The following is a 25,933-nucleotide window of genomic DNA, read 5'->3' as shown; positions in this document are numbered from 1 at the left end:
GAGTGCTCTGCAGAGTGGAGGGAGAACCTCTGTGTTCTTCCCAGTTGATTCTGGGGTTTGCCAGGAATGTGGTCTTCCTCCTACTCTGTTCAATGCTTGTATAAACTGAGTGTTGGACAGGGTCGTGGGGTCCAGCAGCTCTGGGGTGTCTATTGGTAAAGAAAGATTTACTGATCTTGACTTTGCTGACGATGCTCTGAGCTTAGCGGAGTCAATGGAGGCTCTGATTGCGGCTCTTGAGAGACTGAGCGAGAAGTCTGAGTGTCTGGAATTGCGGGTGTCCTGGATATCAGTAGGTTATCTGTCTGCAGGAAGGATGTCAACCTTTTCAAGAGATTTACCTCGGCAGCAACATTCATCTCTTTGGTGACTCTTCATATGAAGTCGGCAGACGGATTGGAAGAGCATAGGGGGTAATGAGATTGCTGTAAAGGGGTGTATGGCGATATCTTTTCAAGAGGACGAAGGTCCAAGAGTTTAGTGTCCTGGTGCTCCCTGTCTTGGTGTATGGCTGTGAGACATGGATGCTATCCAGTGAGCTGAGACATAGACTGCATTCCTTCGGTACTGTGTTTTTTTTGGAGAATCCTTGGGAACTGCTAGTCTGACTTTGTGTCGAATGAGCAGCTGCTAAAGGAGTCCCAAATGAGGCACATTGCCTACATTGTGAGGCAGCATCAGTTACAGCACTACGGCCATGTAGCGCGTTTCCCTGAGAGTTATCTGGCACGCAGGATCGTCACTGTTGGGATCCAAGCAGCTGGACCAGGCTAAGGGGGACGTCCACGTAACACCTGGCTGTGGCAGATGGATGGCCATTTCCGGAGGGTGGGACTGGACCGTGTGTCTGCCTGCGGGGTCGCTGCCCGGGATCCTAAGGAGTTTCGCTATGTGGTGGGTGCGGCAACACACTGCATCAGCGCATGCTCCCCAACCGGACCTGACCTGACCTGGGCTGATACCCGGCAGATGAAATTTAATGTAGACAAATGTGAGGTATTTCATGCAGGGAGCAAAAATATAAGGTATATATGTTTTATGAGCTCCTCTGAAATAAAGGTAGCTGATTATGAGAAATATCTTGATGTGTATGTTGATGCTTCCATGTCCCACTCTTGCCAGACCAACAGGAGCTCAGATGGTTTGCGGTATTGCATATGTCGCCTTTTAGCATTAGCACTCCCATGAACTCTACGCATCTTTGATATTTTTGCTTAAGTCCAGATTTAAACAAGTTTACTTATGTCGAGAGCTGCCTGTAATGCATGGTGCAACATTAGATTTTGTAGTGTGTAATGAGGCGGCCCATTGGTCTGGACACATGCCTTTATTATACAGGTTTATGGCATCATCCTTTTTTTTATCTACTATCATTTGCTGAAGTTACAGCCCCCAGGTTTGGGTCCTTTGCTGCTGAACTTCACCAGAGTCTTTATCTTTCTCCTACAATAAATGTCGGCCAGCCCTCAGGTTCCCCATGAGTAGCAATTCTTGCTCAGGTTACCTTGGTTATAGCCAGTGAATCTTGTAAATGAAATGTGCAGGTCGCATATCCTTCCTAAATGGGGCTTTCCTCAGGTGGCCTCACCCCTGAATTCCTTCTGCCATTGTCATTAGCACAGTAAGGACAGTAGTAGATGATTCTTAAGAATTCCTGACTTTTTATTACGTTCCTGTGAATAGATGATCTTGCTAAAAGGTCTAAATAATGACTACAGGTAAAAGCAGAGAAGTATCTATATCTTTCCTGTTGCTCATCGGATTTGTGTGTTGTCATAACTCTACCAACGATTCACAATGGTTTGTAACTGGATGTGTTCTCTCATTGGCAGGCATATGTAGCATTACCCCCCCCCCCCCCTCGTGTTACTCTGCAATAAATGATCTCACCACGGGACCATTTGCCTATCAGACGGATACAGGATCCTTGGCATTTAATCACCGAGTGGTCCTGTAAACAGACCGTAGCCCCTCCAAGGCAAGGGGGCAGATTTCCACGTGACACCATCACGATTTTGATCGCCTACGGTAACAAAATTATGAGCCGTCGCTTTAAAATTTGACCGTGCAGCACAGCTCTGACGTGCGTGAGGTGTTCCCGGATAATGAAACAGGCAGTCTGTCACGTTTTGTTTGCACCTTTTATTTCCAAACAACAGATATGAACACAGTCGCACCATCTGCCACAGAGCTCGGCAGAAGGCCCTCTGACAACCCACGGAGGGCCAGCCGAAATGACCCACCAAAATCGGCCCATGTGATTGGAGGAGCACCAGTTCAAGCGCCATCTAATTGGCTCTTTGTAATCAAGCTGTATGTACTCCCCCTAGTGGCACTTTTGGACTCTTGGGCATGGAATTTGCACTGCCAGATGAGTGTGCAAATCCAGAGAAGGATATTACATTTTAATAAGGAAATATTTTCATTAAAACAATTTACATTTATCCCCATGGCAACGTTAGGCAGTCCATCAGAGAGATATACATTTGTATTAACATCATTAGGAATACATCCACAGGGAAGCTGAAATTAAAAAATGCTTTGTATAATTACAATATGTGCTCTCTCCGATATGTACAGGTGTCTTTTTCCTTAGTGACACATGGTAATGTGTATGTGATAAGACGGTACAAAGCGCTGATAAACAACCTCCACGCGTTCAAACAGCAGAATACACTTAGTGGTACTGTATTTACAGAGCAGCTCATTAATGCTCTACACTGTTTTTTTCAGATATTTTTCAGTCACCAGGTTCAAAGTTAACACTGGTGCTCAGCACAGAGACGGTTTCCATAGGAACATGACCGGTCAAACGGGGCCAGTAGCTGAACAAGGCCAAGACTGGATGGTGGGGGAAGTTAAGTCTCGATGAAGCACTGGTTCACTGAAGGCCTGCCTGAAGCAAAGCATCTGCCTTCTTCTCGATTTTGCACACCTGGATGTTGAAGCGATGGTCTCACCGGTGTGAAGATATGTGTGTATTTACACTGCCTGCCAAGACATCAAATCAGGTCATATAGAAAGACGGGCCTCAAAATCCACCTCAGGGCCTCTGCTGTCACTGTGTGCAGTGCTGGATCCATCCTGGTGATCATGCTGTTGTCCAAATCTCAAAGCTGTCGTTCTTGCTCACATATGGAAGTTGCTATGGTGACAGCTGCTACTTCTTGATGACAGCTGTCAAACCAAGGTCACAACGGTCTATGAGCTTATATCTTCAGCTGGGACACAACACCAGTGCAGTGCTTGACCTCCAGTTTGAGCCCCTCTGATTGTGGGACTCATTAGGCATGTATCGCAATGCCAACGGTGAACCACGCAAAGCCCAGATCTCCTACGCTCCATGATGCACCCAGGAATCTCAGGCTCCTCATATGGGCTGCCTGATCAGTGTCCTCCTGGTTGAGGAGCTGCACATCCAGACAGGTGTTCCGATTAGTTCAAGTTCAGGCTTGTGGAGCTCTCATCCTCTCCCAGCTTACATTAATGCCACCAAACTCGTCCGTCTGTGTCTCTCTTTCCCCAGCATCAATTATTTTACCACCTGTTACATTTTTTTTTTCTCACAAGCATTAACTTAATTTCCATAAGGCTAATGCGTTCACGGTCTCAGTAAACATATGCTGTCTGGTCAAAAAGTTTTAAAGGGCCAAAGGTTTCTTACTTCACTGTTACTGTTTTCTGCTCCTGTTCTAATTTTTTTGGCGTTTTTGCTCCAGCTGCCGGTCTTGTCCTGGAGAATAAACATTTTCAGGGCCAGCAGAATCATATCGAATTTTAGTTCATATTCATCCATCCATCCATTTTCCAAATCGCTTATCCTACTGGGTCGCGGGGGGTCCGGAGCCTATCCCAGAATCAATGGGCACGAGGCAGGGAACAACCCAGGATGGGGGGCCAGCCCATCGCAGGGCACACTCACACACCATTCACAAACACATGCACTCCTATGGGCAATTTAGCGACGCCAATTAGCCTCAGCATGTTTTTGGACTGTGGGGGGAAACCGGAGTACCCGGAGGAAACCCCACAACGACATGGGGAGAACATGCAAACTCCACACACATGTGACCCAGGGTCCCAGAGGTGTGAGGCAACAGTGCTAACCACTGTGCCACCATGCCGCCCCTAGTACACAGTCACTGCCATTAAATTAGACATTTCATTTTCCGGAAGATTTTTGTTCCGCACTGTTTGAGAATCGTCGCATGCTCCTTTCATTTTCACTGCTGCTGCCCTAGCTTCACACCACCTGTTTCCTGTTGAGGATTATGTTTTTTTTTATTTTAGCTAAGGTGGTGAATTCTGAGTCACCCAAAAGCCTTTCAGAGCACTCTAGGATTCTGCACTGTTGACTGATGGGAATGAGGTGGTCTGCATTCCGTGTGTTAGATAACAAATGCACCAGCACAGTGATTCATTTGTTTTGTCTGGGCTGCAGTCTTCAGAGCACAAAGCTATGTCTAGCCTAGTTGCTGCAGCGTTCCTCTCCAGGAGACATCAACTTTTGCCCTGAATATCAATTAATAGACACTGTTCCTTCTTTATGGAATTGCTTCCCAGGGTCATAACTCAAGGTCCAAGGTACAACCAGGACTGCAGCTCATCTTTTGATTAAATAGCATTTTCAGGTAGAGTAACTGCCAGCTGAAAGTAGTCGTCTTGACAGGGTAGACACAGGCTGAGATTGAGATCTTTCAAAGAAATCAATGTAGGAGCCTCTACGGTGATATATCAGGGTTGTCTGCTGTTATAGCAGGTATGTTGAGTAGACCCCAAGGAGAGAATGACAGGGACATGGACTTTGAAGTCCCACAGGTTCCAGAACAAGAGTCGCCTCTTTTCATTCAGACGTCATCGTCTTTCTCCGGTACCTGATGTGCTCCATCAATCAATCGTCTGAAGGCAACGGTCCAGCTCCCACCGAGCTTCGGGCGACACTCAGCTGGAAGCACGAGGCAGCAGGAGAAACAGATTGAGGGAGTCCCTGAATCCGAGAAGGACCGGACCTTCAGACTTCCCTTAGACACCTGGCTGTACTGTACTGTCCCTAACATCCAGCAGTATTCCACCTCCACTTCTGTGCCTCATGGCTCTGCAGCAACTGCAGCAGAAAGGAGAGAATTCTCACTCATGCCAGATTCATTTATTCCGAAGGGAATAACACAATGGGGAGCATTTTTTGCTTCCTTTCCACGGCGGCCCTTGGCTTTTTCCTCTTTCTCTTCTGAGTCACGGTTTTATTTCAGTCCTCCTGTCGATTCTCTCGCCTGGCGTTCAGGGCCTCCGTTCTCAGCCACTCGTCTGGTACCTTTTTAAAGATCAAAGTGGGCCTTGATGCCTGTAAAAACACTTGGGCAAACACGAGAAATTTCCAGATGGAACAGTTTCGATGCTAACACACCATCTGTATGTCATGGATTCTTTTAAAAAAAAGAACATATCGGCTCTTTTAGCCCCGGAAAACAGAGGGATAAGTAGTTTTTTTTTTCCCTCTTAGGCCTCCAGGATATGTTTGTGTTTATGAATTAAGAGGATCCATTAGCGGTTAGCCTCCAATTTCCTCCAAGCAGAACTCAGTGCTAATTATGTGAATCAGAGGGAATCGCAGAGCAGCGTCGCCCCCACTCTTCCAGGCGCCGTCTGTGCAGACTCCCTTGGAGTTCTGCTAATTGGCCCGTCTCTCCCCCGTTATTGGACCAGCCTAGAATAGGGCTTGGATAGGGCTTGGATAGGGCTTGGTGCAGAATAGCAGGTTTAGTCGAGATCGATGTGAGTGATGTTTATATCCATTTTGTTAAAGTAACGTTCCTCCCTGTGACCCCCCCTCCCTTCCTTTCCCCGGCTAATCCGATGTGGCGGGTGGATGTTGGCCAATAGGGAGGCGCTGTGGAGTCTGACAGCCCACATCCGTGTCAGCCAGGCTCCAGTAGGGGGGGCCCCGCGGAGGCTTCCCCTATACGTGGCCAGATTTGGACAGATAGGCGATGAGGGCCACAACCACGCCGACGTAGACCCCCGTCCCGATGGTGATGGACAGAGCGGCCAGGAGGAGAGCTCGCCGGGAGGCTGTGCTGGCTAGGGGGAAGTCTCCCTTAGCGATGGCCTTGCTAGTCTGGAAGAAAGAGAGAGAGAGAGAGAGAGAGAGAGAGAGAATGAAATAAAAGAATGGAATAAAAAGGAAGAAGCACAAAATAAATGAAGTAAAGAGTGAGTGATCTGTCATGGCGTGACGAGGATGGATGATGCGTTTCCTCCTGATCTGAAAGCCAAAGCCTTGGTTTCCAGGGGTGATGTTAAGGGGTTTAACTTGGAGACGGTAATGAACGATGCCAGGAAGTGTTTGTGAGCGTTCCCCTTGGTCCCTCTCCTTCGGGGGTGACGTGTTTGGAGGGAAATGACTAAAATGGGATGAGAAGGGCTGTCAGTGATTCTCCCCCGGCTCAGCCGCTGGGGGGGGGGAATGCCAGGGGGGAAATAATATCTTGTTCTGCCGTTAATGGTTGTGATATTCGAGGATTGCATAGTTGTGTCGGGATGTGCATTTCTGCAAGAGAAACTGCTGTGCATAGTTTTGTAAGCAGCTCAGGATGGGGAGTCTCTCCCTAAAGCTCAGGATGGGGAGTCTCTCCTTAAAGCTCAGGATGGGGAGTCTCTCCCTAAAGCTCAGGATGGGGAGTCTCTCCCTAAAGCTCAGGATGGGGAGTCTCTCCCTAAAGCTCAGGATGGGGAGTCTCTCCCTAAAGCTCAGGAAGTCCTGGAAACTCCTGCCACCTGTCCATCACTGCGATGGCATCTGCCTGGCAGGTGGCTGAGTGAGTGGCAATAGCGACCGTGGCTCTGGGCTGGGAATGGGGCCTTCATTTGGGGTTTGGGGTCTATTTCCAGGGGCAAAAACAACCGACACATCAGTTTATACACCTGACTATCAGTCACGCCCCCTCATCCACCTCACAAACAGATAAACATCAACTTTGATGTTGGATTTAGGATGCTGAGGACAGACTGATTAGCCTTTATTTTATGTAACGCGTGAAAATATTAAAATGACCTGCCCTACGATATTAATAGCCAGTTACAAATTAACTGTGATAATTAGCCAAGGCTGACAGGATGCAACTAAACAGAATCTTCCCGGTCTAATCCTTTAATCTTTTCAAACAGGTTAGATGCGGCAGACTATGGCGCAAGGTCGAAGACAGGAAGGCGAAAAGGATCGCAGAGAGGTAAGCATTAGTTGCTATGACAACCAACTAAAAATTAAACCCAACACCAGGTCCATTATCTCATTTGCACTAGAAGTGACTTGCAGTCACGGCTGTAGATTGAATGCAGGAACCCTTGTAGGTATGTCGAGACCACTCCAGGGTCACACAGCCCCCAGTTAGCAAGCTGCTTTTTTTGGCTACATGCTGCACTCAGAGGCTCTATGCAGCGGTCCCACGCTGTTGCTGTGATGGCAGGCACCTCCGTTATTTTCCCTCACCTGTCTTCCACCATCACGATGAATGATTGACCACACTCTGCGGCCGCTTTCACTAGAGGGTGAAACTCAGGCTCCGTAAGACCAAACGGACCAGAAATTTCAGGGTGCGTTGCGTCGGAATTTTCTCGGTAACAGGACAGCAATTAGACTGCAGAGATGGTGTCGTTTTTACTCCAATTGATCCAGCAGGGAGACCTGGTCTTCATCACGCTTGGTTCCATTGAAGAGCTGCCTTTGTAGGCTAATATATATGATTAATAAACTCATGTCTGTGATTGCTGAGTTCATATATATGACACGTACACATGGCTAATAGTTTAAATATTAGACAGTTTGACAAATATTGTCAGAGTCTCTTGTTTGAGCATCTGACAGCGTGTGTTAATGTGATGTATGCACAGGAAGGACCCCGGTAGCTCCGGGACCCCCTCCACATCTAAAAAAGGCCCTGATATCACCGGGGGGAGCCGCTGGCTCTCAGAGCCAAGAGGACGATTCGTCACGTCATATCGAGCCGTTTCCTTCAGAGGTGGACAGTTGTGTTTGGCAACATCAAGTAAATCGAATTAATCACGGATCCATGTCAGCTTCCCCGGTGGGGGGGGGGAGGAAGGTGTAAATGGGGTTTTAGTTACAGAGCAGGAGGAGCTATTAATCTGCCACATGAGGTGTGGCAGCAGACGTCTCATTAAGTGAGAGTGCTTGTCGCCTTCCCCCGCGTTGCGGTCCTCCTGCCTGGCCAATGGGGAGCACCAAGCCTCAGTGCTGCGCTGTGTATGCTGTGTGGGGTGGGGGGGGGGGGGGTGCATTGCTGGCCGCTCATTGCCGGCACCTGACCTTTTAAATCCAGAGTAAATGTATCGATGTCGAGGGTGGACGTCTCGCTCGGCCCTGTTTGCTATTTTGAAATCGAGCCGTCTTCCCCCAAATTGTTTATAAGTAAAAAGACACTTTGTGGACGGGGAAATCTGTCACCTGCCAGTGATTCTTACATTTCGAAAGAATTACTCTTAATAAAGACTCAGGATGCTTGGGATGGTTAAAGTAGATGACTGAGTATAGAAGGGGAACCAAACAGTGCTAAGATGTTTTATTTAATTTAATTGAATATAGACAGTAGATTGTGCTAATAACTAAACACGTCTGGCTTTAAGATGTGAACACTGTATCAGGAACCATCGCTTTGGGAAGGCTGGTTATTCCCTAACGAGCTCTTACCTGCGCGCTCGTAGCACGATACTGAGTCTCAGTGCACAAAATGGATGATGCCAGATTCCTGTACCTTATTCCGGCAGATCATTATACTCGGCCCTGAAATAAGTGTCTTCCCCACTCCATCCACAGGCTCTCCGTCGTCCTTCCACCGCGTGTCTATAAATCTATTACAGGCAGAGACAGGAGGTGGCTGGAGATGGGTGGCGGGGGAAGAGGGGGGGGGGGGGCTTTTCCTGCAAAGAGCTGAGAAAATGGAAAGCAGCCCCTCGCTGCGAGCCGACAGACGGCGAGCACCCAGACAGCGAGCCCCGGAGCAGCAGCGCTAAACGGAACCGCCGCTTTGGCGAGTCCCTCCCCACGCTTCTTAATTCGCATCAGCGGGGGGGCACGTAATTTGATGCCGGATCAAAGTGCAGTCATCACTGAAGCCCAGACTGACAGGTAACATCCCTGAGTACGTCTCGAGTCCCCCTTGTCTGAGATTATCGTCCTAGAACAGAATGGTCCTAGCAGTATATATGGAAATGTCGAATGAAGAGTTATTGACTCCTAGCAGTGACATGCCACTGCAGTGCCAAGCATGGCGTTCGGACCAGATACGGTGGTGAGCTGATCCTGGGTCAGATGTTAAGATTCTTACCCCTTGAGAGAAGTAGAAGGCGGCGATGCCCAGGGGCCAGAAGCAGCAGAGCATGGAGAAGATGGCCAGGCCCAGGTGGTCTCGTGGTGGAACCATGACGAAGTTGTCCTCGCTCTCACTCTCGCTGGAGCAGTCGCTCTGGGATGGGGGTGGGCGGGGGGGGGGGGGGGGCAGTACAGTGGAAGTCAGAGAACCTGTGAGAACCTTATCAACCATATTTGGGCAAAGAGCCCATCCTTGCTTAAAATAGGAGCTGCTCAGCTCTATCTTAAGCAAGCGTGACGTAAGGCAGAAGTTATTGCTGAGACACAAACGTTAAGCCAGATTCCCTTCTAACCAAAAAGACAAAATAGTGCATAAATATTTTATGCAAATATCTCGACATCAGTCACATCTATAATATTGAAAATTTCTCTGAAGGCAATAGACAGGCAGCTGACTGCTGGCGATCCTTATGGGTCAGGGGTGACCCCAGAGGGCTCCCAAGTGACTGATGGAAACTCGTCACTTACAGTGCGGAGCTTTTACCTCTGTAGGCCTCTCTACCATCTGAGCCATCTGCTAAAGTGTGCTAGGCATCATAAATATTTCAGTTTTATCTACTGGGGAGTATCTAGCTTTTAGTGCACTTGCCCTCAAGTGTCAATATTTCCACCCCCTCCAAAAAAAACAGTCTCTTAGGTGTTGCAGTTTCACGCTGCTTGGAGATAGCTAACACCGTCAGGGTGTTTAAATCCGGCCGTGTATCCTGACGCACGCTCTCCTGTGCTGAATATCTGTGGGCACACTGGCAACGTGGTGCTCTTAATACCTAGAGTGCCTGTAGCTTGCTCTCCCAGAGGGGCTTTCAGTGAGAAATTGCTGAGAAATCAGCCAGAGAAGCAGCTTACAGAAGTGTATTTGGTGTGATGATGCTGCTGGTGGCCATCTTCCGGCTGATATGTTTTTAGGGTTAACGCTTTTTTGTCTTGGTGGTAAGAGGAAAGAGTCTGAGAGGTGCTCAGGTTTGTAGCACACACTTGGCACTGCAGGCTTGCCCACTATAGCCCAGGGCTGTGTAATATTATAATTTTTATCGGTAATTGATGATATCAGACAGTAACCCGGTGTCTGACAGTGACTAATTGGTGATTATTGCCATTGCTGGGGAGGTACACTTAGGCTACAGACCACGCAAGATTTATACAGAAAGATTTATAATTTGGCTTTCAGTTCAGGCTTCTAGTCTACATTTCCGATGCAGTTTTTAAAAACCCTACCCTCCTTTAACTTCTAATATGGTACAAAAAGGTATCAGTGCATGTAAACGTTGGTTATAATGGCTGCATGTGGCTTGTGCTTACCGTAAGTTTGTGAACCACTACCCATAATTAAATCCGGCCCACGGAGGTTAAGAAGATGGCAATCGGCACTGTTAATCGGCACTCCACCCGCCAGTCGGCAAGGTTTAACAGTAACTATTTAGTGGATTAGTGGATTTTTTCAAGCTTTCATATTTTTCGTTCGGCTAAGAAATGTCCTGCTTGGTGCCAAGTGTGTGTGTGTGTGTGTGTGTGTGTGTGTGTGTGTGTGTGTGTGTGTGTGTGTATGAGAAGGATATCGCCCAGCTCTACCCCACCCCCCTGGCCCCCAGCGCAGACCTTCCAGCACGGTCAGCGTGCGCTCGCTCGCCTCCTACGCAGGGCGGCTCTTTGGCAGAGTGGATGGACCGGGAGTTACGATAGGAAAATGCAGGCCTGGATTCAGCTGCTGTGTGAAAAGCACTTTCAGACTGCTAGCGATTCTGCACCTCTCTGGGCTCACAATAACAGGGCTGTATGATGTAAAGCTGCTCTTGTATCTGTGTGTTTGCTAAGAGTCTGTGAGCTTCGCTTTTCATCGCAAGGTTGATGTTAGCGTGTGAATAACTTCCCCTAGCAGCTCAGGACAGGTAAAAACACAGCCTTGATCCAAGGACTTGCCATGATACTCCGTTACATTAATTATCATCATACTAATAAGCGCCTTCAAAAGATATCTTCTTGCATGGAGACATCAAGACCATTTTAAACAATGAACATGCAAGCTTATTTATTTGGGATTATGGATGGAGGAAGATCCTTATTAACATTATTTGGCAATGAGATTACATAATATATTTTAGAGTTTATGGTGTCACTGTGCTAGGTAAATAAACTATAGTTGTCACCCACTCATGTATCATGTGACCTTCCCACTAAGAATGTTGACAATAAACACCACCATTTGTCTAAAGCCTACGGGGCTCCTCAAACTAACTGGCCATATTCCATGCTGTTGCCCCCTGGTGGAAGTGTTGTGTACTGCTCTAGGAATGCATCTTTTTCTCAGCCAAGGGATTAACAAATCACTTCGCCCTCGATCAGCAGGATAAACAGTGGGCAGAATGTCTATAATGGCTATAGGCACCCCCAGGTTTTCCTTGCCACCACATTCTGACTGCCATGGAGGATGGACCCTCACCACCAGGTCTGACACCCTGAATGCTTGGCAGATCCACTTGAGCTCCTCCCTGTCATTTGACGTCAGTGGTTTTTGGGGGGCACGGCCCTCAATTTTTACCATACCATCTTTGCCTTGACTAACGTCCACCTCTACATTCAGTTCCCTTGATGATGTGGTGCCACTTTGCACTGTGTGGCCACATCCCCTCCCTCGCTGGGAGAGTCCTCATCTCCACCCCCATTGTTTCTCTAACAATGCACAGTCTTACAGACACGTGGATGAACAATCCATGACAGCAAGGCATACAAACTCCTGAACGTGCCATACATACATGCCAGCCATCCGCCAATCAGTAAGTGGCACCATACCTCCTTCCCATTCAATGTCACGTACACTTTTAGGTGAAACCTGCTTTTCTGATTGGATTACGATCGGATCGCAGGATAAGCAGGCAGTCTAAAGGGGTTGTGTAAGTCATGTGATGCCATCTGGGTCTGTCTTACCAAATAACTGCACATACCAATTTCCTCCAGTACCACCGGGGGTGCCATTGGAACCTGCAATTACATACGAGCCGTGTGCTGCAGAGCCTCGATCACTGCCAACGCAGCAAGAAGTGTATAGAACAGACAATCCTGCACTAATGCCATCGATGGTGCTGTACGAGGAGGTCTGCTAAAGCTAACCTGTTCAATAATGCTCCCAATACAGGCCATTGTTCCCCATATTCTCCATGCAGTACTTGTTTAATGAGGTGCAGCTGTTATTCTTACACACCACCTAGGTTCCCAGCCACCCACGAAGTCGGGTAAAACACATCAGAGTAACGTAGTAGAGAGGCCCAGTCCTCCAATGGGCAATCACAACAGGCACCTAAAAAGGGGCAATCACAACAGGCATCTAAAAATGGGCAAGCACAACAGGCACCTAAAAAGGGGCAATCACAACAGGCATCTAAAAATGGGCAATCACAACAGGCACCTAAAAAGAGGCAATCACAACAGGCATCTAAAAATGGGCAAGCACAACAGGCACCTAAAAAGAGGCAATCACAACAGGCATCTAAAAATGGGCAAGCACAACAGGCATCTAAAAACGGGCAATCACAATAGGCATCTAAAAACGGGCAATCACAACAGGCATCTAAAAACGGGCAATCACAACAAGCACCTAATAACATCCTGCACTGGGCTCCGCATGCCGATGAGGGCCTCGGCTTCCTCATGGCAGGATGTCAGTGTCAGGATGTGTTCGGGCAGCTTAGCTTTCGAATCGAAACAAACCAGCAGGATATGAGGCGCAGGTGGGGTAGGGGTGATTGCTGCACCCGACATTCTGTCTCCCATATTCAGTCTGCGGCCAAAACGGGAATATTGTCGTGCTTATTTATTCGTATCGTTTGCTGCCTGGCGGCGTGTGGCGTTGACGGGCATGTTTACTTTAACACATCATATGATGGGGGATGGAGAATGACTGGACCAATAGGGAATGAGGAGAGCGTACAGGATACAGGAGGGGGGATGGAGAGATACAGAGGGTGGGAGAGAGAGAGAATTCGCTGAGAATAAGAGCAAGGAAGGAAAAGCTTCATGTATGCTGGTTCCTTTCTTACTCATACTGTTAGCCATGTGCTAAATCTTGCCGCAGGTTTTAAGCCTTAGGAAGGCCTATCTTTGGTAACCTCTAAGTTATATAAAAATATTTTTATTCTGCTAAGTAAAATTGATGGGATTCCTTAACCTTTAATAGTGTTAATTACCCTAGAACTGCTTTCTCAGCTCATTAATTATGACACCGCAACGGAGGCTAGCTGGTGTAAGGTTTCTAGTAATTCGCCATTATCCCCCCCAAAGCATGCGGTGCAAAACACGCTGTGACCCCCATGTGTTTCCTTGTCCGGAGGGCCAAAGTGCTGGACATTCACACAAGAACCCCCCCCAGGTGCAGATAACCTGAAAAAAGTAGCCCAGTGATTACACTCTCAACCTGGCAGCAATTTGTCATTATGGTCCATGGACTGGGAGGCCTTTATGGTGTTCCAAAGCTGTCAAGGGGTTATACCCCATATCCACAGAGATGTAGCCATAAGCTACATCAGACACCCTAAGGAAAGGGCTTGTACATGAAAATCAAGTATTTCTTCAGACGATTACTTCTTCAGTTGCTTACTTTTTTTGCTAGTTAGAATCCATACCAGAAGGTTGTTAGTTCACGTCCTACCGTAGGGTAGGACGCAGTGCTCTATGAACCCTGAGCAAGACACTCCAGTAAAATATCCAGCTGCATAAATGGGAAGCATCCGTCGCCCTGGGTGATGACGTCCGTAACACGACAGGAGGCAAATGCCTGGGCAGACTAGTTGCATGCAGATGTGTGCATGCCATCAGCATCGCGCTCGTGTTCTGCATGGGTGTGTAGCCCATCACCTTTCCCAAGGCCAGTAACACGCACCCAGCATCACGGATCAGAGCAGACCTCACCGCGGGACAACCTCCCAGGGCCCCCCGGTCTTCTATCAGACGCGGTGCCAAAAATCGCCCAGATGAAAGCCCCCTAGACCCTTTCATCCCCTCCCCTGGGAATAAGAAGACGAGTGGGAGATTCACGGAGACGTGCGGGGCTGGGTGCCAGGCTGATGTCGCACCTCTGGTCCTGTCACCCCATATCCCCCCCCCCCCCGCTAATGAGGGAGCCCAAGCCGCGTTCTGGTTGAACGCCGCGGCGGTTTTGGCGTTAATCAGACGGATCCTTCTGGGATCCTGGCCCAGAGACCCTGCAGTCGGGGCGTCTGATTCGCCCTCTCCACTTCACTCATCAGGAAGCATGAAGGTTGGAGGTGAGTCCTGTCGTGCCTGGGGACCCGTGGGCAGACAAAGGCTCCATGGCCCCGAAATGGACTGGACCTCCTGCCTCTGGTGCCACACCTCCACGGTAGGAGATCATTTGTGTTTTTTCTTTTTCTTTCAGCAGAAGGTGTCTTGGCCACTGTGTGGGTTTCACAGCATCAACAATAATAATAATGAATTTCCCTGAGAGACGAAAAAACTGCCAATCATTGCTAGACACATAGATGCCCGATAGGACTCGTACTCATTGAGAAAGGGGAGAATATAAAACATAAAGCTTCCAGGAAGCGTAATTGACCATGGCAGCATTCCTTGCTCAGTCCTGGGCTGCTGGAAGATGTGGCAGCTGCTGTGGTCAGCAGGGGCGAATCAACCTTTTTAAAAGTAGGGGGATTCTAGGAGAGAGAGGGTAGTAATTCCACCCTAGTTTTGTTTAATCCAACAAAAAGTGTGTGTGTGTCGGAGGGGGGCGTGGGGAAGTTCAGGTCTAGAAAGTACAATTCCAGACCAAGATTTTGTTTCAACAATCCAATTGAGTATAAAGAGTCAGAGTCACAGAGGACTCTACTGGTTGGTTGAAGCAAGACCTTGGTCTGGATTAGTACTTTCTGGACCTGATCTTGCTACCGTTGGTAACAGCACCCTCATCATACCCACCCAGACCCCTTGTGATGTCCATGCTGGTCAGATTCAATAAAACGTTCCTCATGTTCAGAGGCCTGCTAGTCGCGATCACGGGTCAGACCAAAGTACGTTTCCGAAGGTCGGAACTGGGGGGAGGGGGAGGCGGCTCCGCTTTTGAGCGGTGGGTGCACAGACAGCAGCGGACATGGAATAATTGATTTGTTATTCACTGTGACAATGTGGAAAGGGTTATTCCCACGGGAAGCAGCGAAGGAAACCGATGAGCCGTTAGCAATGCAGGCGGATAGCAGCTCTCTGCATGAAATTAATTTTCATGGTCGGCTTGATTATATTAGAGGAGGAATGGAAGCTGTAGGGTGGGCCGTGTATGAAAACGGGTGTGATTTAATAACACTGCCATGCCTGTAATTCTCAGTGCCAGGGACTGACACGAAATGTCAGTTCTTGGTTTGGGTTCCTGCACGACTTTAACATTTTAATATACGGCTATAAACTAGAAAAAAAACGAGCATCGGGAAAAAACGCCGTCTTGCATCAGGTTATAGCAAATGCCCACCTGTATTTAAAGGAGTCTGGAGGCAGAATATTTTGCAAAACAGGTGTATTTACAAAATCGAAGTAGTCCTCAGTTTTGTAGTGGCAGGGGTGGGGCCATTGCTTTAGCTCCGCCCCCCCATTTCCTGTATAGTTTATCACTCTCATAACATTGAATGGGACATGTCCCTTCCCCCACCCTGAAGTCAATGTCAGTGACAATGACAGCTCAGGTAGACGCAGCTGGTTTGTGACAGTCCACCCTGCTCACCCCATGCCATCTCCTTGCAGGATTCCTTGGTCCCTATAATCTTGTTAATGACAAGAATGACTAATTTCATAATGACAATAATCACCATCATCGCCTCAACTATAATAATCATCCGCATATAATATAAAGAGAGCCATTGTTTCTCTCCATCACAGTTATAATCATCGTTATATAATAGTGATTGCTAATGATAGTCATTTTGTGTTGAAAATAGATTGTATAACCATCCATTATTATTGAGATTAGTATGGTTTGAAAATGAACAAGCATTGAAGAGTTGTAAATGGATTGTGGTACTCGAATTAAGAGCTTGCCTCCCCTTCCAACCAACAATGCCGCTGAAAAGCCAGGTATGGAAATATTGCTGTAGCCTGCAAAGTACGTGTGCTTACTTTCAACGCTGAGTAAAGCAGAGAAAGTCTTTTATGCCATGATGTCTTCCCATAATGGACATGCACAAAGGTTTACACTAGAAAAGGCTATTAGCCTTAGTCTTCTTTTAATCTTCTTCCGGACCAAACGTAGGTTTGTCCGGTATTTTAGGGTACAAATATATGCCTGAACTTGCATGTCAAGAAGCCGAATTTACACATTATCATTAGTTTGGGGTAACATTCCTGTTTTGATGGGGGTGGGGGGTATATTTTGGGACTTACTGTGGAACAGAGCAGAGGGTCTCCCCAGCTGAGGGTCTCCCCATTGAGGGTCTCCCCAGCTGAGGGTCTCCCCAGCTGAGGGTCTCCCCATTGAGGGTCTCCCCAGCTGAGCTCAGTGGTGCTTCAGGAAATGTCACTTCTAAGTCTGGGCTTCAACATTTCAGTATACAACTGCTTAATAGTATGTGTTGTTGATTTCTGCTTATGAATCCCCTGGTTAAATATCTATGGTCTGTATGTTTTGTGGATTCTCTCAGTGTGAGCAAATGACAGCTGCTAGAGGACAGAGGAGTCCTGGGAAGCCAGTATGTCCTGGGGAGCTGTGGGTGTAAATACACCAGTGGCCAAAATTGTGGAAACACCTAGCATTTTTGGCATTACGCTTTAAAAATTACTACACGAGTACTGGCGGTAATGTTTATACACAATCAAAGAATTTTACAAATATCATACATAAGATGACTACATAAGTAACTGGAAGTATTTCCACAATTTTGGCCACTAGTGTATGCTGGGTGTTTTTTGTCTTTTTTTTTCTGCTGGGTCCATTGATTGGTAGACCTTTCTGCCAATCAGCGCCAGCCGACGAATAGCCTGCAATCTGGGAGGAGCAAAATGTTTAAAGATGAGTGCACGCAGAGATGGCTGAAGCTTGGGAAGCTCTTGTTTTTGCCTTTCCTTAAGCCACTTTTGACTTTTATTCATCAAATCTATATGCACAGGAAAAGGGACTGGCTAGGCAGGAGGTGCACACCTACACATTTACGTAGGACTGTTGATGTTAAATACACTAGATAGGCGGGCGGAGGCCAACCCTTCTATATTTTGTGTGCGTAGGAGGTAAGTAGTTCTTTTTCTTTGCTTTATTGCTTGATAGTAAAGTTTAGGGTTTTGAGGTCTGTTTTGTTTGTTTCTTTTCTTATCTTTGGCTCCGCCCTTGTCCCTTATTCCCTTCAGTGGCATAGTTATGTGCATAAAAAAGGCCTGAATCAAAGGGCTTTGTTTTGAATCTTCTCAGAGTCGTGTGATGTGAAATACATGACTACACTACTTCGTGGGCTGCTTGTAGAGCACTTTAGTCCCCTGCTTACTTGTTATGGCCTCCTGACCTAGACCAGGGCTGTAACACTGAGTACCGGAGCGCAAGCCTCAATGTTCCTTCTGAAGCATGATTGAGATCTTAGTCTTGCTATAGCCAGATACCTCCACAGCATCTCTTCATGTGTTTCAGAAATATTTATATCGACGCCGCACACGGCCAACGCTTTATCTGCCTCACATAGAGGGTTCAGCTCGTGGTTGGTGCGTTTCGGATCACCAGCCGATGGACCAGGGTTCAAATGCTGGTACAGCCAGTTACCTCTGGAGATGCATTATGAAAGGAAGCTAACCGCCAGTGCTCCTCACCTCATACTCGTGGTACTCCTCCTCCTCCACCTCGTAGGACACGGTCTGGATCTTCACGTCATTCTCCCCCAGCAGCTTGGCCTGGGGATCGTCGGTGGTGGTGGTGGTGCCCTCGCTGGCTGCCTCCTTAGTCTCCGTGAAGGTGGTCTCGCAGCACTCGCTTTTATAATCCTTGGCCTTGACGCCCGCGTCGTCCTTGTACAGGATGAAGTTGGGCCTGTAGAAGGCCTCCACTGCCAGGTGTAAGGAGGTGGCGTCCAGCAGCTGGTGCGCCTTGGCCCTGTCGCCGCTCCCCCCTCCGGCCACAAAGTAGTTGATGATGTTCTCCTGGTACTGGTTGCTGGGAAAGTCACCTTGGTAGCCATAGTCGCCCTTGACCACATGCTTGTTGGCTTTGTCCAGGAGTGGGTTCTGCAACTCGCTCAGGCTCTCCATGGTGGAGGGGCTGGTCTAGAGGTCCTGCCAGAAGAGAGGTCGAGGCCGATGCTGGACTTGACGGGAGCTAACTGAGTTCACCTCCCTGGGAGCTACGGAAAACAGGAAACTTGATTAATGGGATATGAATGGTTAAAATGGCCAGCGTGGCATCGCCAGTCTGAGTGTCGCCTTCTGGGAACCCTTATGCTGAACCAAGAAACTGCATATAATTATAAACATTATTTGAACTCAGGTGTTTTAGGGTCTTGACAGCTTCTAGTGCTGTTTAAACTTTACCAGGTCGCCCATGGTGTTTTCAGGAGATACCGAACATTTACAAGGTGTTGTGCGGAGCAGCTTGTAACCCTGGTGATGGCACCTGTGCCGTACAGTACTGTACCACCTTATCGCCGCCTCCGTGCAGTGCCCCCATTACAAACGGCCTCCTGTTGAGGGCAGGCCGCTGACATCTCACACCAGATTCCAATTACTTTCCATCTCCGCGTCACGGCGCCTGGCCGCAGCAGTGCGCACATCTGGCACTTCATAGGCAGATCCGGCGGGATTTAAAGGCCGGCGCTGTATCTCGCACACGGTCCCGACAGCCAACGCTGTGTTCAGTGTGTCACGCACAGGGAATTTCTGAACATTTTTTTTTTTCCATTAGCTGCAGGTATCCATACAGAAGCAGCACGAGGATGGAACGGTGCTGCGATCAGGGAATAGAGGGATGAATCACAGTGAAGGAGAACAAGGTAAGATAGGAAGGCAATACATTTAATAAGGACAGCGGTGGGTGTGTGTGTGAAGAATCACACCCAGTCTCTTCAGACATGTGAAACCTGTTTTAGTTACAGTCATCAATGAATGAATGTTACATGTACACAGCGCTTTTGCGCTTTTTAAAACACCCACAGTGCTTTACCGAATCAAACGGGGGCCGCTTCAACTAATACCACTGTATAGCCCCCACCTGGATGATGCATCGGCAGCCATTCTGCAGCAATACGCTCACCAAACAGTAGCTAAGGTGGTGAAGGGGCAGGAGAGAATTTACCAATTAGATATAGGGGATGATTAGGAGGCCAGATTTGAAAGGACCACAGTGGGCAATTTTAGCCAGGACCTAAGGGTACCATCCCTACTCTTTCGAAAGATGTCCAACAGTCTTTAATGACCTCAGAGAGTCAGGACTTCACTTTTAAGCTTCATCTGAAGGGCGGCACCATTTTTAACGTACAGTCTCCCCATCACTGCACTGGGGCATTGGGATCCACAGGGACCACAGGATGGGCTATCCTGTTGGCCACTTCTAAACCTCTACGAGGAGCAACCCAGCTTTTCTAGTTAGTCACCCATCTGAGTACTGGCCAGACCGACCCCAAGCCTGTGTAGCTTAAAACTGATTACCTAGTCAGAATTGCAGGTAATACGGCTACTGTTCAAATAACAACAACTACCATGACAATAATAATAATAACCAGAATTCTGACCAGATATTGTTTGATAGCTTGGAGGTGATTGATCGTGTTATTATTCTGCATTGGAAGGACAGAGTATGTGCATTTATACACGCAAGTCAGTATGTCGTTATAGGAGAAAAAATCTCAATATGCTCCGTCTTTCGTCAACAGAAGAGCAGCCATTTTCTCTATGGCTCTGCGAAGGCAAGATTTGCCCATAATCTACAACTAATCTGCTAGGCTTCAGTGTGTAAATACTGGGGTGTCAGTGTAATACTTCCAGAGACGGATGTTGGGTAAACAGCGCGTGTTTATCTCGCACAAGCAGCTGTAACAGTGCATTCAGCATGCTGGTGAGCGAGCAGCGGCATCGGCAGTTATTGGCGTTATTGCATGCGGACGCGTGCGGCGTGGCTCGGCGTTCGGCTTTTCGTCATTTGATGATCCTCCGGTGTCGAGCTTCCGTCACCGAAACCACAAGCTCCGCAGAATCCGGCTGGCCCATGGTGGTCCCCACAATGGCGTGGGTAGGGGCTTGGGGGGTTAGTAAGTTACCATGCTGGCTTTGCAGTGAGTACAGTAAAAGCTGGGCACTCGTCTGCTACCCCCTGCACCCCCACCCCATCATCATAGTGTCCTTCTGGCCCACTTTAAGGGTTATACAAATAATAGAAGCACATTATTTTGTCCAAGAAAAGTATTAAAACCTGCCTGCATTGCAATTTTGCTGCCTTCCCCACAGTACAGTTGCCATCCTTTCCTTCACGCGTGAAACCTTCTTGCATTGTTTTAAGCGCCCCATTCTCAGCCTACCCTGAGAATGCCGGGCCGGGAAGATGATGCACCCCTACTTCTGTGCGGCCGGCAGACGGGAATTAGCATAAAAATAAGCAGCGGTCGCTGTGAGGCTTGTAGGGTTGGTCTCCGGGGAGGTCAAAGAAAAGAGCTTCTTGTAGAGCAAATGAGTTTTTCTCAGTCCCACTTATAGAGGTTGAGGCCAACAAATATCCCGCTTAATCCTCCAGGTAATCACCTCAATCCTCTCGGCTATTGCAGGCAATTAAGGACATGGACGCTGGTCTGCGACATGGCCTTTGGTGACTTGCGCTGGCTTAGAGTGACCTGCAGGGTCAGGGGCCTTTTGGCTGCTGAACACTGCTCTGTCTCCCCGCTAGATATTGCCACAGGATCATCAAACTCATCATTCTCCCTTATCCCTACATCAACCCCCTTCCGCACTCCAGCTTTCAGACGCATGATTTGTACACAAAAATCTACTGCGAATTAATACTGCTTCTCAAAGACTTGGGAGAATTTCAATTCTTAATTTTCTTTCTCCACTCCAAAAACGAACTCTTACGTCCACATTAATCAGTCGTGGCTCTTGCGAAAAGAGTCTGTTTCACGGGCTCAGCTGAAAGGTCTGAGTTTTCAGTTTCGTCATCATAATAATAAATGACAGCAGCTTTATTTTGATATATGAAATCAGGCAGTTTTCAGCTCACCATGGTAAATAGGAAAGAGTACCTACAGGACAGGTGGGTTGTAGTGGATATAGTTCTGTGGTCTGTGTTAAATGCTGCCTCAAAATCACTAGTATGCCAGGATTGATTTTGTTTTCAGATGAGAGGGTTTTCGCTCATCAGAGTTTTACTCACATAATTCTTACTTGCTTGTTCTGAGGGCAGTACGAAAAATTATTCACCAATCAGACGACCAATCAGATTGTGGAAGAGCTGGGTCCAACCAATGGTCCTGCTTCCTCTAGTTACTTGGGTTATTGCTCTGAACCAATCATTTTTCGCTCTGGCCTCAGAACAATTTTGTGTAAGTGAAACACCCACAAGGAGGGTTTTCCTATTGGGCGCCCCCTACAGGCCATCTGTCCATCTGCACTCTTCAAAGAGCACAAAACTAACACATTTTCTGAGCGCCTCAAACAAAGCTGAAGTGTGACGAGTCCGGGGAAGCCGTGACTGGGAATGTAATTTCTAGAGAGCCAGCTGGACCATGATGTCACGCATGCTGGTAGCACCAGAATCTGAAGCGGAGAAATAAACCAGGACAAGAAGACAATGCCTAGACAGTTGGGGGAGTGGATGGGGTGAAATGGAGGTGGCAGGACGCAAGCTGAAAAAAAGAGAGCTTTGTAGGAGAAGTGAGAAAGGGACCAGTAGTTTCTTATAATGAGTTTTGGAAAAATGCATGTTCACGCAAAGGAAGAAGCTTTCAGTTTATATTATGAAAAGACGACACCAATGAACAGCTCTCTTGTAATCTGATCCCCCCTCAAACCAGTCACAATCTGATTTGTCCAAATGTCATTGACCAGGGATGGGCAAAAGGCATGCTGTTGGGCACCTTCTTAGTGATCCTCTCCACAGCTCGGTAATCGGCTGAGTGTCCTGAGAATAAACCTGTGCTATCTCGGCTGCTGATTACATTTCACCTGGTCCTGTCTTATTTGCATAACAGGTAATTATGTTATTGATCTGCGAAGCAGAAGATGCCCAGGGGGTCAGGTTACTTAGCGAAGCATGTTTCGCACTCTGTGATCGATTAGCTTTGACTGCTAATCACTGGGGTGCTCCTGCTAGGGCACCTTGCCCCAGGGCACAGCCTCATTCCTTCACCCACTCGCTTCCACTTCTCCCCTTCAGGTTGCTGTGGACCCAGCCGCTCCAGCCTGCTCCTTACATGCTGTGACTCCCTCTCCAGTCAGATTCAGGCGACCCTGTCTTTTCTCCAGTGCGGTGCAGTGACGTGCCCCAGTTAGACTATGACGCTTCCGCCTGGGCCCACGTTATAAGGGGGGGGGGGTGTCGCTGTAGCTTGCAGACCTTGCAGTCGTATCCCGAGGGAGCCTGCAGCAGCCAGTCCGTTAAGACGCTTTCTGTCTCAACCTCCACAAACTTTGCAGTAATGAGCTACATGCGTCCATCGCATTATACCGACATCCGTACAATACCGCAGCGGTTCTGTTCTTTAACTCTCCAGCCTTAACGCCCTGTAGGGGGACAGGGGTCGCAGAGACTGCCCAGTCAGCCCCAACATCTGTCGGGTGATCGCTGGTACCGGTGCTAAATTAATCTGCGAAAGCTAAGTGCAGACCATTCCTCCACACGAGGCGGCTAATTGGCCGAGAGGAGGCCTGACCGATGCTCCCGACCATCTCGCATCTCGCTGCCGTTGGAGGCTCCTGCTGCGACGTCCGACACTCGTAAACAACAGCCCGGACCTCTCTCCTTGTCACTCAGGCTGTCGAGCCACGCCGGGGACCCCCAAATGAATACCTCAACATGCCGCACATTGCTGTAAATATCTATTCAGTCCTGCACCCCTGTGATAAATAGATGAAGTTCCATCCAACAACATCTTGTGAAATTCAATGAAATTCTATTTTCTCTGCACAGAAATTCTCTCCAGCTAATAGATATTTTTATCTGACCAGGTAGCTTTGACAGATTGAGAAATGAATCCATTACCTGAATTTCTAATAACATTGTTCTTGCAGGTTTCGACCATGCATGTGCTGTCCGATCCGATTCAGACATTCCCCGAGGGGGGGGGGGGGGGTCTCTTGGGTACCCCCCCCCCACACCAAAGCACCATCATGGAAACTCTCATCCATGTCACTTGTATAAGGGCGGGTTGCATTGTGACTGTATACTTAGATACCCTGCTTAACGGCAACATATAACCCGAGGCAGGATGTGCTGCTCTCAGGGTGTTCAAAAATGTCCGTGTGAGAAGGCAAGTCTCTCACCATTCTCAGGAACCATTTTAATAGCTAGACGTTAAATGTATCATAAACTTGCAAATAACAGAAGTACATATATTGTTCCTTTCCGTTCCTGTTTAAATGTGTCTACTTCTACACTAACATGTGATGAAAATAAACGACTTATAACAACTATACAATCATATAGCGCATTTTTTTTCACCCGTCATCTGGTTCGTAACGAACAGTTATACTGAGCACCAACTTTGTACTGCTTTCAACTTGACGTGAAATGTAGATCCTCAAAGAAGTACTTTATTTTATGCATTTAGTTTGCGTTTCTTAAGACCGCAGATTTCAGTGATTCGAATTAAGAGCTCGACATCGTTTTATTTTTAAACTCAAAGACAATAATTATTGTGATATGCAGTACTTCTGAAGAGACTTTTATCAAATACACACTAATCTGTACACAATCTTCTAAGTTTTTATATGCAGTTTTATATATCAGTTACATCAGAAACACAATATGTTTAAGACGTGTAAAAATGCTCCCTACATGTATATTTAGTACGTGAACGTGAACTATACCGCATTTCTAATTAAAAATATGCAATATATCTTTATTACAGTAATCATAACAGATTAATAATGCGTCTTCCCGTAAACACAGCATATTCGTAGAATTTAACGGCAGGCTTTTCCGCTGTATTTTCGGCTGACATAAATAACTCCTACCTTTTATTCTCGGAGAATCCTATCGCTGTTGGTCTGAACACCATTCCGATGTAATTTTCTGAACATCGCAGGAGGGAAAAAAGGTCAACATTACGGGTTTAGTCCCTTAAGGATAATTTCCCTGAAGGAAATCTGCCAAGTTGTTCTAATTAAGATCGCGGTCTGTTTCATCCCAGACCATGAGAGAACAATATTGTCACAACCCCGAGCGTGTGAGCATCTCAACCTTCATTCTCCAGGTGTTCGCAGTAATCTCAGCTTTCAAGTGGTGATGTTTATTAATATGTATTTGAGATTTAAAAAACATATGACAGACTGCATGCCACACACTCCGACGTCGCTTAAATAGGTTCCCTTAGCCTGTCCTTCAGGGCTGCATAAGCGATTGCTGCGGGATCAATATTCGAGCGGGGACAGAGCGCCTTGTCTTCTGCGCGCCGAGCGAGAGAAGGAAACGTGTTTCAAAGCCTCTGCAGAAGAGGGAAGCCAAATGGGATTTTTCCTACACAATTCGGGGCCATTAAGAGTCAGCCCACTGAATAGCACCCCAAATATAAAACCAATTTAGAGAGGAAATAGGCAGGGGATATTATAAAGACGTTCAAAGAGACTGTCTTTGCCTACGATGCGACCGGGTCAGCTGCCCCACTCGGCAGCGAGGCACCGTCACCCTCTCCCCCGACAAATCCTTATTATATAGATCTCGGTAAAGCTTCTTGATAAGAAAACGTTTTCTTGCAATGCAAAGCGATTACATCGAGCATTTCCTTGATGGATATTCGATATGGTTCTACCAAACTGCCGGCTCGTCCCGATTTCTCCTGAGTGTGAGTTGTAAAGTCACCGATCATGCTCCGGTGACAGCGTTCATCCTTCGTAATGTACTGCACTATAAAAACGGCGCTATACTGGTTGCCGCCCAGGTATGCTATTACATCCCCCCCTCCCCCCCCCCCCCCCACACACACACACACACACACAAATCCCTCTGTGCAAATGGTGAACTCAGAGCTTTTAGAACAATGTGAGAGGGCGTAAGTTTTCTGGCAGCGCAGGTTGCTTTGCTGTAACGTGCGTCTTATACAGTAAGTCTGTCTGTATTAACGTTCCTATACCTCTACCAGCGCCTCCGTTCAATTAGCCTATTTCCCAGTTCCTTTTCACATACTTTTCATCGTAAAATGTCCGCAGAAAGAGAACTCATGGATTATTTCTACCAAAAAGCCTGTTGGAAAATGGCCAAAACTAACACAATTACTAGATGTTTGTATAATTCGTTTTTGCTTCCATATTTAAATGCTAAGTTTCTACCACCGCTGCATAGTGGCACGAACAAATAAATAAGATTATATCAACTGTGACGCATTTAAACAAGCAAATTACCCCAAAAACGTTTACGCCTCTATTATAAATAAAGGATGAAAAAATGAA

At 47.4% G+C, this 25,933-nt stretch overlaps 1 protein-coding gene and 1 long non-coding RNA gene across 2 annotated transcripts; one reads left to right on the top strand and one right to left on the bottom strand.

The window, feature by feature from the left end:
- Window positions 1-2,122: 2,122 nt before the first annotated feature.
- LOC125708117 (synapse differentiation-inducing gene protein 1-like) lies at window positions 2,123-25,373 on the bottom strand. The gene is made up of 4 exons (XM_048975637.1): window positions 24,503-25,373; window positions 18,164-18,690; window positions 9,342-9,479; window positions 2,123-6,115 (listed from the first exon to the last, which is right to left on the bottom strand). The coding sequence occupies exons 2-4, from the start codon at window positions 18,596-18,598 to the stop codon at window positions 5,957-5,959; spliced, it is 732 nt and encodes a 243-aa protein (XP_048831594.1). The 5' UTR covers window positions 18,599-18,690; window positions 24,503-25,373; the 3' UTR covers window positions 2,123-5,956.
- On the top strand, window positions 17,217-23,636 carry LOC125708118 (uncharacterized). Its single transcript, XR_007382420.1, has 3 exons — window positions 17,217-17,596; window positions 19,248-19,335; window positions 23,558-23,636. It is a non-coding gene; the product is annotated as an uncharacterized LOC125708118 (long non-coding RNA).
- Window positions 25,374-25,933: the final 560 nt, after the last annotated feature.

The sequence above is a fragment of the Brienomyrus brachyistius genome, chromosome 14, assembly GCF_023856365.1.
Source record: "Brienomyrus brachyistius isolate T26 chromosome 14, BBRACH_0.4, whole genome shotgun sequence".
NCBI classification, from domain to species: Eukaryota; Metazoa; Chordata; class Actinopteri; order Osteoglossiformes; family Mormyridae; genus Brienomyrus; species Brienomyrus brachyistius.
This window is presented reverse-complemented; position numbering and strand designations above follow the sequence as displayed.